The sequence below is a fragment of the Rutidosis leptorrhynchoides genome, chromosome 8 (genome assembly GCF_046630445.1).
Source record: "Rutidosis leptorrhynchoides isolate AG116_Rl617_1_P2 chromosome 8, CSIRO_AGI_Rlap_v1, whole genome shotgun sequence".
Classification (NCBI taxonomy): domain Eukaryota; kingdom Viridiplantae; phylum Streptophyta; class Magnoliopsida; order Asterales; family Asteraceae; genus Rutidosis; species Rutidosis leptorrhynchoides.
Genome location: NC_092340.1, coordinates 58,425,526 through 58,440,110, shown reverse-complemented (window position 1 = coordinate 58,440,110; position 14,585 = coordinate 58,425,526). Strand labels below are relative to the sequence as shown.

Here is a 14,585-nt window from a genome sequence, read left to right as displayed (position 1 = left end):
CACTTACAAGAAAATTTAATAAATTATTTAATATAAAAAGATTTTAATAGTTGTCCATGAAGTATTGCATTTAAGAAATTTATTTATAAAATTTAGGTATAACTAAGAATTATATATTTTACATAACTCGGTATAAATTTAAACTTTATATATGTGTATACAACACTTATTTCATACTCTAACCAACACAAGTACTTTAAAAACATATGACTGTTGACACTTAAATCGAATAGAATTTTATGTTTATGTAAATTTTGAAATGTCAAATGGTGTTGTTGATATTAAACACAAAATTATTTTATTTTATTGGTGTGTGTAAAATGAGAATGAAATTTTAGTAGCAAATTGAACAATTTTTTGAAAAAATTGGTTTCTAATATATATGATTTTGTGTGGTTATATACGTTTGAAATTGGTTTTAGAATTCATAATGGCCTAACTGTTGGTGTTGTGCTTACAAACTGCTTCCATGTCCACGGATAGTGTATGCATTGCAACTTTAAAATGATGGAAGAAGTTCATCTACGTATTAACATCATGGACCTCATTTAAGAACATTAGCTGGCTCGATTATGCAACCATCAAAACATGAACATCAAAATATTAATATTTGGGACAAGCCGTGCAACGCACGGGCTTTGCATACTAGTAATTATGCTATTTAAGACCAAGCTTTTAGTGTTCACTCCATTTTTTTTTATTTTAATTCAATTTAATTAATAATTAATGATTGTTGATATTGGATTAAACAGTTTGAACTCAAACACAACTCCTAAAGCCCTTCCAATTAAACGATCAACGTCCTTGTTCAAGTTCCACCTTCGCGCCGCCGCACAAAACCACCATCTCCGTCGTCTATCATGTCAATCGCCGCCATCGTTTCATCTCCGTTCACACCTTCAAACATTCAATTAGCTTCCACCACCTCTCAATCATCAATTTCTCCCTTCAAATCTTCATCTCTCACCTTCCAATTAACTGGCCCCAAATCAACAAATAAAAACCCTAATTTCAAATTCGCCGTAACAGCAATGAGCTTAACTTCTCAACAAAACATCTCTCAAACTTCATTCCTTGATCGAAAAGAAAGCGCCGTTCTTCATTTCGTCAAGTATCATGGCCTCGGTAACGATTTTATAATGGTAATTTAGCAATTCCTCACTTTCATTGGTTGACTATAACTTATTGTTTATTGTTTACATATGTTTGTTTAATGTACGTAATGGTGGAATATAATTATAAGTAGGTTAATAATCTGGATTCGACCGAACCGAAAATTACGCCGGAACAAGCTGTTAAGTTATGTGATAGAAATTTTGGTATTGGAGCTGATGGAGTGATATTTGCAATGCCTGGATGGAATGGGACTGATTATACTATGCGCATTTTTAATTCGGACGGTAGTGAACCAGAGGTAAATTTGTCTTTATTTACTCGTCTACTCGTTTCATTGTTATTGATCACGTTTCACTTGATCGATTCATGTAGATTTGTTGAATTTTGTGTATGTTTTAATGTAGGATAACAAAAGTGTTTGTACAATGATATAATGAAAACGATGATTAGGTTTTTAAATAAGTGAATCTATATTCTGTGAGTTGCCTCTAATGTGACTTGAAGCTCTAATATATAACTTCTTTTTTTCTCTCAGATGTGCGGTAATGGAGTTCGTTGCTTTGCAAAATTTATTTCAGATCTCAGTAACTTAAACGGAAGGCAAAGGTATGTTTTTGAAGTGTCTTTCTACTATGGAAGTTTTGTATACCATGCTAAGCTTAGATGCAAGTTACACACACGTGATCATATTCTTATACATCTTTGTTGCCGAAATTGCAGCTTTACAGTACATACTGGTGCAGGGTTGATCATACCTGAGATACAAAATGATGGGAAGGTAAAATTTGGTGTTTATTTTATTAAAAAAATACAGTTACAACGTATTTTAAGTGATCTGTAGATTCATTGTTGTTGTTACTTCAGGTCAAAGTTGACATGGGTGAGCCAGTGTTGAAGGCATCATATGTACCCACTAAATTACCTGCAAATAAAGATCAATCTGTTGTGAAAGCAAAAATTGAAGTTGATGGTGTAAATTGGAATGTTACTTGTGTCAGTATGGGAAATCCTCACTGTGTTACTTTCGGTAGTGATGAAAACGAGGTATTGATCAAGTTTTTATATATAGCAAAGTTTTGTTTTTATTGGTAATTGGATGCCAAGCGAAACAAAGAAGTCTGATGGTGACTCGTGTTGGCTTGCAAACAGAATTTGGTGGTTGATGAATTGAATTTGGCTGATATTGGTCCGAAATTTGAACATCATGCGGTCTTCCCAGCTCGAACTAACACAGGTCATTTTTTTTTAACTCGTAGTAGTTTGTTTAATATATGGACCAATATAAACATTATTAAATTCTTAATTTTGTCTTTTTGTTGTCTTTTCCCGTTTGTTATTTTCACAGAGTTTGTGCAAGTGTTCTCTCGGACACATTTAAAGATGCGTGTATGGGAGCGTGGTGCTGGTTAGTCTTTTACACACATAAACTGATAAAAGTAGGAATTGCTAAATTACCATTATAAAATCGTTACCGAGGCCATGATACTTGACGAAATGAAGAACGGCGCTTTCTTTTCGATCAAGGAATGAAGTTTGAGAGATGTTTTGTTGAGAAGTTAAGCTCATTGCTGTTACGGCGAATTTGAAATTAGGGTTTTTATTTGTTGATTTGGGGCCAGTTAATTGGAAGGTGAGAGATGAAGATTTGAAGGGAGAAATTGATGATTGAGAGGTGGTGGAAGCTAATTGAATGTTTGAAGGTGTGAACGGAGATGAAACGATGGCGGCGATTGACATGATAGACGACGGAGATGGTGGTTTTGTGCGGCGGCGCGAAGGTGGAACTTGAACAAGGACGTTGATCGTTTAATTGGAAGGGCTTTAGGAGTTGTGTTTGAGTTCAAACTGTTTAATCCAATATCAACAATCATTAATTATTAATTAAATTGAATTAAAATAAAAAAAAATAAAAAAAAATGGAGTGAACACTAAAAGCTTGGTCTTAAATAGCATAATTACTAGTATGCAAAGCCCGTGCGTTGCACGGCTTGTCCCAAATATTAATATTTTGATGTTCATGTTTTGATGGTTGCATAATCGAGCCAGCTAATGTTCTTAAATGAGGTCCATGATGTTAATACGTAGATGAACTTCTTCCATCATTTTAAAGTTGCAATGCATACACTATCCGTGGACATGGAAGCAGTTTGTAAGCACAACACCAACAGTTAGGCCATTATGAATTCTAAAACCAATTTCAAACGTATATAACCACACAAAATCATATATATTAGAAACCAATTTTTTTAAAAAATTGTTCAATTTGCTACTAAAATTTCATTCTCATTTTACACACACCAATAAAATAAAATAATTTTGTGTTTAATATCAACAACACCATTTGACATTTCAAAATTTACATAAACATAAAATTCTATTCGATTTAAGTGTCAACAGTCATATGTTTTTAAAGTACTTGTGTTGGTTAGAGTATGAAATAAGTGTTGTATACACATATATAAAGTTTAAATTTATACCGAGTTATGTAAAATATATAATTCTTAGTTATACCTAAATTTTATAAATAAATTTCTTAAATGCAATACTTCATGGACAACTATTAAAATCTTTTTATATTAAATAATTTATTAAATTTTCTTGTAAGTGTATCTTAATCCTACATCTATGTGATTAAATAAAAAACTTATGTTCAATACTTGTAGATTCAAGGGAATTTGTGTAGCACTATATATGAATTGAAATGAAGGTCCATTTTATTGCTTTGAATGCTTTATTTAAAATTAAGTATCTTTGAGTTTATATTTTAAAATGTCAATTTTTGACATTTTAAACCTCTATTAGCATCCTATGTCATTTGGAGATTCAATTTACTTTCAGGACATAGTGGTGTAGAAATAAGAAAGTAAAGTTTTTTAAAAGAACAAATATATTCAATTTAAGATGAAACATATATAATATGTTCATTGCAATTTTGATAAAGCGGATGATTAATATGCATGGTCATGAGTTATAAGCTACTAAACCTAAACATCATTAAAAATTGTCGATTAAAATTACATACCGATTAGTAGTTAATTGATTTTTATGTAGTATACATGCTCATTCTTAGTATTCCATTAGTATAGGGTATGACATTATCAAACGATTTAATTTATTGAAACTACACATACCTATGGTCAAGTTAAACCTAAACTTCTTTAAATATCGTCAAGTGAACTTATATGGTCATGAGTTAAATACGATTTACATTATGGCAATTGATATTACAACTATGATAATTTTTTTTATATATTGTAGACAATATTTTTACCATACTTACTCATAGCATTTAACCTTTAATTAAACATGCATTTTTGACTTGGGAGTAAGATATTAATATTAGGAAGTACTCCATTAAAATGATAACGGTGTTTGGATAAATAGTTAGGCACAATTAAATCTAACAATGATTCTAGATAAAATATGCATTTTGAGAATTAGGAAAAAGAACGTAAGACGAGTTAATTTTTTCTAATCACGCATAACTATATAAATAATAATTATAGTGACATGTATACCAATTATGGTCTACTTTTGACATAACAATATAAATATTAATAAAGCTAGAATAATTATAGTTATGTATATTATGAAACATTTTAATTATAGTACCAACTAAGATCAAAACTAAAAGAATTCATAAAACAGTTAAACATTCATGAACTCTTAGCATCTACATGAATAAATCAGAATGATGGAAAATAATATAATAAAAAAATATCACTACACTTGTGAATACACTAAAGAGATTCTATATTAAGATGAATTGACAACTCAAAATTACCTCAATATATGCTTAATTGAAAAAAAAAACCCCGAAAACTATTCAAATAGTCGCTTATTAAGATGAAGATTGATATGGTTGAATCGTATAGTTGATGCATGTGAAAATGAAATTAACCGTAGTATTTATAGATAACACTTGCCCTTAACTGAATGTAGTTAATGGTATATATTTAGCACCTTACGAAGAATATGAAAAGATCATTTTTAATAATAAGTTTTTTCAATTAAATTTAGTATTGCTATTTAAAATGCATGAGTTATAAAGTGTTTCAAATTCTTACATGCGTTGAAACCTATAAATGCAAGAAATTGAAAGGATAAGTCTTACTTTTATATGAATATAAATATATATCTAACTTAAATATAGTTAAAAATAAAAATGTATTTTTGAATTAGAGTAAAATTAAATTATATATATATATATATATATATATATATATATATATATATATATATATATATATATATATATATATATATATATATATATATATATGTATATAATATTGATAATTAAATTTACACTCTTCATTTATTAATCATATTTACTTTTCTAGGAGTCACTTTTTATAGATATATAAATATAAATATAAATATATAGATATCATTAAGTATATTCAAATAGTTTTGTCACTAAATGTAATAATAGAAATATAAACGTGCATATAATAGTTTAATCGCGAAACTTAAATGTAAAATATAAAGTAATTATTAGGCTTCAATATTATGTAACTTAAGTTAGTTTATTAATATATGATATCACAATTTATGTACCTTAGTTATTAATATATGATATATTACTATGAGGTAATTCATAGTTTCTTTTATGATGTAAATACATTTAATACACCATACTTAATATAATAGATATATAAAAGTCCAGAGTTAAATTATTCATAAAAGTGTTTATGGCGGGTAAAAATCATAAGTAAATGAATGAAATTAATGGACTAATTTATGGCAATGGGAGTCAAAATTTAGTTATATATAGATAATCTTTATCTGTTTGAATGAAAGTAGCTGTAGCTGGAGCTGGAGCTTATGAGATAGAGCTGGAGCTGGAGCTTATTTTTTAACCTGGTAGTTGAAGCTTATTATTTTTTATAAGTGTTTGGTAAACTAGCTGGAGCTTATTTTCCAGTTCATAAGCTCTACTTTTTTTTTTTCATAAGCTACTAAAAGTAGCTTATTTTTTCAGAGCTTATGATTTTCATAAGCTCTACTTTTTTCTCTACCAAGGGTGTGTTTGGCGCAAGAGCTTATGGGAGCTTATGAGAGCTTATGAGAGCTTGAGCTTATGATTTTAATAAGTTTCAAGTAATAAGTTTTGTTTAGTAGACATAAAAAGTAGAGCTTATGAAAATCATAAGCTCTAGAAAAAGAAGCTACTTTTAGTAGCTTATGAAAAAAAGTAGAGCTTATGAACTGGAAAATAAGCTCCAGCTAGTTTACCAAACACTTATAAAAAATAATAAGCTCCAGCTACCATAAGCTCCAGCTCCAGCTCTAGCCCATATGCTCCAGCTCCAACTATAAGCTCCAGCTAGTTTCATTCAAACACACCCCAAACGAAGCTTATGACTTGGAGCTTATTAAAATCATAAGCTCAAACTCCTATAAGCTCCCATAAGCTCCAACAAGCTCGTCACCCAAACACACCCGATCTTTCTTTCTTTCTTTATCTTTATATTTATCTTTATCTTTATATATATATATATATATATATATATATATATATATATATATATATATATATATATATATATATATATATATATATATTATATATTATTATATATTATATATTATATTTATATATTATATATTATAACAAAAGCAATATTAACAAAGCAATCTAATTAAAAGTTTACATGTCAAAAAGTTGACCTTTAGATTTAAAAGTATCAATCATTAAGAACCATTAGTCTAATTAAAGCGCAATATTGGCCAATATATACTCCTAAACCCGTCTAGTGATATTCTTTGATTTTCGATTTTAACTGAAATTTAACAGAATTTGAATTTGATTTCAATTTTAGTTTTGAATTTGAATTCAGTTGCCAATTAAAATTTCGGTTTTACTCTCAAAAATTTTAAAACCTTAAAAATCGCATCAAATAAACCGAGGACTCCGAAAACCAAACTGATAAATACTATATAAAATCATCTTTTATTATTCATTAAGAAATAAGCATTATCTAATTTAGATTTATTTTTTTCCCTCGTATAAATTAGGTTGCATTTGATATCATAATGCTAATGATTTAAGTAAAATGATAAACGTAACTCTTAAGACTACATTTAAGCATACAATAATTAATTTTTATTTTTAAAACTTAAATATGCCATGAATAAATATTTATGTGAAAATAGGAAAATCGATATTAGAAAGAATATAATTATACAGTATAACTAATTAAACGAAGCTTATAAGGGTTATCAATAAGGAATTAATACACATTATTTTATTTTTACAACTGAAATATCTACTCATCTTTTAGAATTAACCAATAAAAAATACCACTAATATTTGCACAATTTATTTGTTAAAGACAACACGGGACACTAAATTTTTTCATAATTGAATAAAAAAAGATTGTTTATAGTAGTAAATCACGAAAGTATAAAATCTCATCAACCCATCAACTATAGGTGACTTTTTTTAGATAAACTATCATATGCATAAACACATATGGCTGAAACCAATTACAATATCCAAGATACATGATAGAAACGTAAAAATGAACAAGACGAAAACCAATCTATTTACTTCGATAGTTCCTTTCACATGTTTTAAATTTTACATCGTTGAATAGTTTAATACGTATCATAGGGTTAAATTATTGAATTTTGAACCACTTGGGTTTTGTTAAGTGGTCAAAAGGACTCCTATTGAAGCTTGTAGGTAAATGGTTCAATTCTTCCCCGAGCATACGCTTCAACAAGAATCACACAAGGGTATTATAAACCTCTACTAAAATGACCGCCTATAACCCAGCAGATGATCATAAACGGAGATTCCTGCATCTTCTGCTGGAGCTCCAAGTTTCAGTTAAAGTAGAGATCATTGGTTAATATACTTAAATATTGTGTTTTAAGCCTAATCAGGGATTTAAGTGGAAGGTGTTTTAACCTTGCATTAGGTGATGACTGAATTCTTGATGTTCGAGATTTACCTGCTATGGGGGAGTCAATGTGTTCATTCATAAGGCTTCTCATTACGAATTTTTTTTTATTGAATTTTGAATGGTTTATCGATTGTATGGGAGTAGTCTGACAAAGGAAGATGAAAATGAAGATGGTGAGTGCACAAATAAATTACATAAGAATTTGGAGGGGTGATTAGGGATGATTGAAATAATCAAAAAGAAGATGAATGAAGTATGAAAGAATAAGTTATGATCAACTGAATAGCTGACACGTAAAAATAAAAGTTAAAGAAGTATAATGTTGGTTTTGTGAAATGAAGACGTTAAATGATGTCGTTTTAACACCTAATACTGAATCAACTCATTCATCATTAAGTGTATGAAAATTAAAAATGTGAACCTATAATTTCGCGTAAAATAATTAAATCGTAAAAATGATCATGGTTCTAGGTTAAATAAAACGTTTTAGGATCAAACAATCCATTTCAAGTTCATTTGACTTCCGGTAAGCAGAATTTTACCACTTGGGACTAAACCAATAATAAAGTAGCCCATTTTGATAGCCCAAACTTACATTTACAGCCCAAACTAACAATCCTATCGATTTTGATGATAAAAATACTCTTAGTCAAGTGATTATTGTGTACACTATATCATCACTAATTATTATTATTATTATTATTATTATTTGATAAGCAAGGAAACCCTCCTATAAACGAGCACATTGGCTCCTTCATAGAAAGTAAAACCTCGTGTATATCATCACTAATTTCCACAACAAATTTTTATTTTTATTACAGTCGTTGACAGACAAAGTAGTTATACACTGGTACTTAAATCACCTCCTCAACTTCAAGCATATTTGTTTATATGATAGAAGAACGCAGTTTTGACTTTTTAATTTCCTTTTATTTTTTAAACAATATGACTAGACTAGATTATATATAATCACCGGCAATCAGGCGATTTAGACCATTTTTAACGCATATGTTAGAGAACATTTTTGAACCAACAAGCCTGCAACACGCTTATAGCATCGCGTGTTGGTGGGTGTATGGATGAGGCGTGCTAGCAAGTGGCACGGAGAAATTTTGAGCGTGCAATGGTACATGACTTTTTTTAATTTGCTATCGAATTTTTGAATCAAATTACAACGGATATAATTATATAATTAACAATAATAATAGTTTTATAAAATTTTAACTATCAATACACTACAATCAAACACAATTTTATACAACTCAATTATCCTTTCTCTCATTTCTCTCAAAATTTTATACAACTTCCCAAACACAATAACTTCTCAAACACCACAAATGGCTCTAATTACAGTTTCGATCGACGTACATTACGGGGGTAAATCAGCGTCTAACTAGAAGTCATACGTTGGCGGTGAAAAAAAAATCATTTGATGATTTGACGTCACTGACTTTGATATATCAAAGTTGCACAACTACCTCGAAAAAGAGATATCGATCGCATTTTCGGATATTATGTATTTTGACCATGACAAAAAATTTGTTGCTCATGTTTGCGGATATCGTATCGTATGGGATGTTCAAAAAGAACGAGTCAAGTCACACACTAGTTGAATTCAGTTGTATCTTTTCCAATTTGACCAATCGGGTTATAATTGGGTCCCTTCTGATTTAAGTAGACTCGATTCACGCTACGTGAGTCAAGAGTTGTTTGACGAAAAATATTAAATTTGTTTATGTAATCGTCGTAATTTTTTTATTTTTAGGACGTTTTAATTTTTACATTTTCTTGGACTTTTACTAAATTGTAATTCTTTTATTAATTTTAATTTAAGTGTGTTTTATTAATTTAATTTGATTTAAAAATTACAAAAAAATAATCTAACTAATTAAAAAAATGAAAAACTAAAATAAAATTATAGAATAACAAAAATGAAAAGAAACTGAAAATACCCACCCCTACCTCCAACACGTCATCCATTATTTTCTAGTTTATCAACACGTTTGGCACGTCAGTGGCAAGCACACAGCCCACCCACCCTAACACGCCACTGTTGCCCATTAATATTGGAGATGGTCTTAGACCAATTGTAGTGTTATAGGGGCTTTCTGTCGTGTTGGCGGATTTGGTGGGCTACTTGATGCTAACGTGAAAATGAGTTGGAAAAATTGCGAGTATTGAGGTGGCATGTTGGGTGGCGTGTGAATGATGTATCAGAATATGATTGAAAGTTGTGTGAAAAATCGAATCAATAGTATTAATATATATATATATATATATATATATATATATATATATATATATATATATATATATATATATATATATATATATATATATATATATTATCATATAAATCTCTAAAATGATGATGTCATAAATAATGATTATTCAAGCTTAAAAAAAGTCAAAAATAAATAGAAAAAATTTAAGCTCTCATGATGATGTCATTAAAATAATTAATTATATTTAATAAAAAAATTAACATGTTAATTGTATAATATATGAAGAATTATGTACAACCGTTTTAACGACCCGTCAAAGTACACTTGACGACCATTGTTATCTTGGTCCCACAGCTTGATCATAACTCTATATGAATTTAATAAATAACCTTGCATTCTTTATTTAAAAATGATTCCTATAAAGGAAACCTATCAAAATATGTAAGTTTAGAAAAACCATACATTATTACTTAACCAAAAGTTGACCAAAACAAAGTCAACAGCATCCACTATTAAATGTATCAAAGTAGAATGCAAGTTATTGTTTAACAAAAGCTGCCATCATAAATATGCAGACTCTCTAAGCACAGCGGAAGCAATCAATCATGAACCTGAGAATAAAACATGCGAGTAACTGTCAACAAAAATGTTGAGTGAATTATAGGTTTAATATTGCAAACAATATTTAATTTAAACCGTAAAAATTTATGTTTGAAAACATAAAAACTCCTTTTTGGACCACAAAATTATATGCTAGAAAACATATAAAAACATTATTCCATTTACAGTGAGCCACCTGGTAACCACTTAACCATTTATTTACCCTTGCCAAACACAATAAATAATATACACCGAACAAGTGTATCTACAACAAATTACGAAGTACTAAACATTTCGATTATAAATTGCTAGCGCGACTAGCTCGAAATGGGGTTGTCAAACCCGATAGATCTATTCGTAGGATTCGCGTTCACTAGTAGAAACTAGTGATTACAGTTACCAGACTAGGGAATATTTTTGTTCAACTCACAATGAATAATTTAAACCAACTTCCACTTGTGTCCAAAATATAAAATAAATTGCATGTATTCTCATCCCAAAAGATTTAAAATAGAAAATGGGACTATAACTCACCTTAATAGCAAACGAAGTAACCACACAAATATGCGAACAGCAAATGAAGTAAAGTGATCAGGAATGATTACAACGCCGACCTATAAATAAAGAAGGTCGATATAAATAACTAACTTAGGTCAAGTCTTAGTATGATAGCTATTGTACATGTTGCAAGTAGTCATAGAACAATACTCAACATGCATTGGTTTGATCGGAACAACGTACGGACACACACTTTCTATTTTTAGAAAGTTTTAAGTTAGGAAAGTTTCCTTATTTAGAAAGTCAACAAAAGTCAACTGAAAGCCAAAGTCAACCGGAAGTCAACTCAAAAGTCAACCTTGGTCAAACATAGTCAACGTTAATTTTAAAAGTGTAAGTTGTAATAATAATATAAGTTATAATGTTTATTAAAGTTAAATATGTCTAATTATGTCATAACATAAGTTTAATTAAATTAAAATGAATTATTAAAGTTAATATAAGTTTAAATGATATAATTAATATAACATAAGTATTTAATTAATTAATTAAATATTAGTCATAATATAAGTATTATTAATTAATAATAAATTTTAAATCATATCATAAGTATTATTAATTAATAATGAATTATTAATCATATCATAAGTTTCTAATTATAATTATTAAATCATAAGTATTTAATAATTAAATTATAATTAAATAATAACTAAGCCTTATAATAATTAAATAATTAATTAATATTTATTATAAGTCTTATAATAATAATCTTATAATATAAGTTTAATACTTATCATAAGTATTTTCCATTAATAATAAAAGTATTATTAATCATAAGTTTAGTTAAAATGTTAATTAAATCATAAGTAATAATTAAATGATATAATAAATATATATCATAAGTCTTAAATTATAATAATTACTTTTTATATCATAAGTAATTAAATGATAATGAAATTCATTATTTATATCATAAGTTTAATAATTAATCACAAGTTTTAAATCAAAAGTTCATCGGGTCGTATCTTGAGCCCCGTGTGTCGGTTTTTGGCGAGCCTTACATATATCTCCGCCTAATCAAACCACCTGACACTTCGGTACACTCAAGAACACACCAAGAACAGCCCACAAGTCGTGGTGATCAGCCAAGACATCACTTGAAACTTTAATTCAATCAAAATCGTGTTTTAGACGCAACGGGTGATTCGTGGCTCGGATTTAGATGACCCGAACATGAAAGTTCGTCCCATCATTGATCCTAACACACTAACACACCCTAAAGTCACCAAATATGGTCACAAAGTCGGACCAAACCTGGTTCATACCAATATCACATTTCAATCTTAACAAAATACCACTTTGATCATATCTAGGGCTCCGGGAATCGAAACGACATGAATCCGGAGTCTAAAATTAATGTCTTGATGAGAGGAACTCATATAGATACTTTATTTTAACTTTTACAACAGTCACAATATCATAAATACACGAAATAGCTGCTGTCCCAATTTTATCAAACCGAAAACATGTGTTTATGAGTAATTCTATGCATACAAACACCATTACAACAACAAGTAATCATCATACTATTAAAATATAATCAAAATACAGAAAAATAAAGAAAAATTAACAATCTAGGGTTAGGGTTTATACCCTAATCAAGAATCAAATGATGTAGTCGCGTAGAGAACGAAGAGATGAATCCGATTATGTAAAAAGCCCTATGATCCAAGCTTGATTTGATGATGAATTGATGATGATGATGGTGAGAAGGTGACGGCCAAGAAAAAAGAAAAGAGGAAGAGGAGAGAAATTAGGTTTAGAGAAAAACAAGGAAATGTAAAATGATAATGAAATGAAAAATGAAAAAAAAAATGAAAATGGGGAGGGGGTCCCATTTGGCCGAATTTTTGATGGTGTGGGCCCCTTTGTGGCCCAACTTTGATAAATAAAAGAATTCTTATGGCCCGAATGCCCGAACGAAAACCCGAAACGCGAAAACGCTACTACGCGATTGATTTTTCGGAGAGATAACAAATACGCGACGAATAAAATATATAAACACTATATATAATCATATGACATCAAAATATCATATTTAAAATAATTTGGATTTAAAAATCCCAAAAGCTTGACCGTTGGTTTGAAAACCGAAAAGATTCGCCGGATAGAAATTCGCGACACGTAGAAGCGTATAACTTAAAATATGAATACGAATATTCATTTAACACATAATAATTAATATATTATTACAAAAATAATAATATAGGTCATAGAAATGACGTGGCATGAATAACAGTTAACGGTTGTTAAATAATTAACGGTAAAAGATAACGGAAAAAGTAGGGTCGTTACAGTACCTTCCCGTTACGGAAATTTCGTCCCGAAATTTAAGCAGGTGCAGGGTTGACTCAGCATCTGGGAACAAATGCAGTTACTTCGGCCTCATCTAATCTTCACGTTCCCAAGTTGTCATAACCCGACCTTAACCATAAGGACGAATACATTAACATATGATTTCATCGCGAGGTATTGACCTCTATATGCGACATTTTTCAAAAACTGCATTTGTTTTTACAATACAAACCATAGCTTTTATTACAAATACAAGGTTTAAACAACTTAATAAGGATTATCGTTTAGCGATAATCTTAGACTTACAAACTTTACATGTGATAATAACAATACGACCTCCAACATATTTTACATTACAAATCCTCCGATATGCAGTTTTATTTTTGACACAAATATGCTTACTCAAGATCTTGCTTAAATTCAACATGTTGCAGCGGAAGCTTTTAGTTATCACCTGAGAATAAACATGCTTAAAACGTCAACATAAAGTTGGTGAGATATAGGTTTAATGCCGGCAGCAATATATATATATAGACCACAAGATTTCATATATAAACATTTTAATAAAAATATTCTAAGTGGTTGAGCACTTGGTAACCATACTTAACATTTAATCACGTCGCATATTCCCTTTATTATGAAATCTTACTACACCGTACCAAGTGTAGTCACGAAACGAAGTACTGTGCAACCGTTGAATACTGGTCGTCCAGTCCGGTTGGGGTTGTCAGGCCCGATAGATCTATCAACAGGATTCGCGTTTACAATACCGCTGTAAATAGTAGTTACCAAGCTACAGGGAAGTATGCCAGTGGTACAACTCAACGTAGAATATATTTTTCAGTTACTTGTGTCCATATCGTAAAACATAAAATAC

The 14,585-nt window shown here is 29.5% G+C and overlaps 1 protein-coding gene across 1 annotated transcript; it reads left to right on the top strand.

Moving 5' to 3' along the window:
• Positions 1-747: 747 nt before the first annotated feature.
• LOC139862529 (diaminopimelate epimerase, chloroplastic-like) lies at positions 748-2,526 on the top strand. The gene is made up of 7 exons (XM_071851148.1): positions 748-1,142; positions 1,247-1,414; positions 1,652-1,722; positions 1,837-1,894; positions 1,981-2,160; positions 2,266-2,350; positions 2,462-2,526. The coding sequence occupies exons 1-7, from the start codon at positions 861-863 to the stop codon at positions 2,524-2,526; spliced, it is 909 nt and encodes a 302-aa protein (XP_071707249.1). The 5' UTR covers positions 748-860.
• Positions 2,527-14,585: the final 12,059 nt, after the last annotated feature.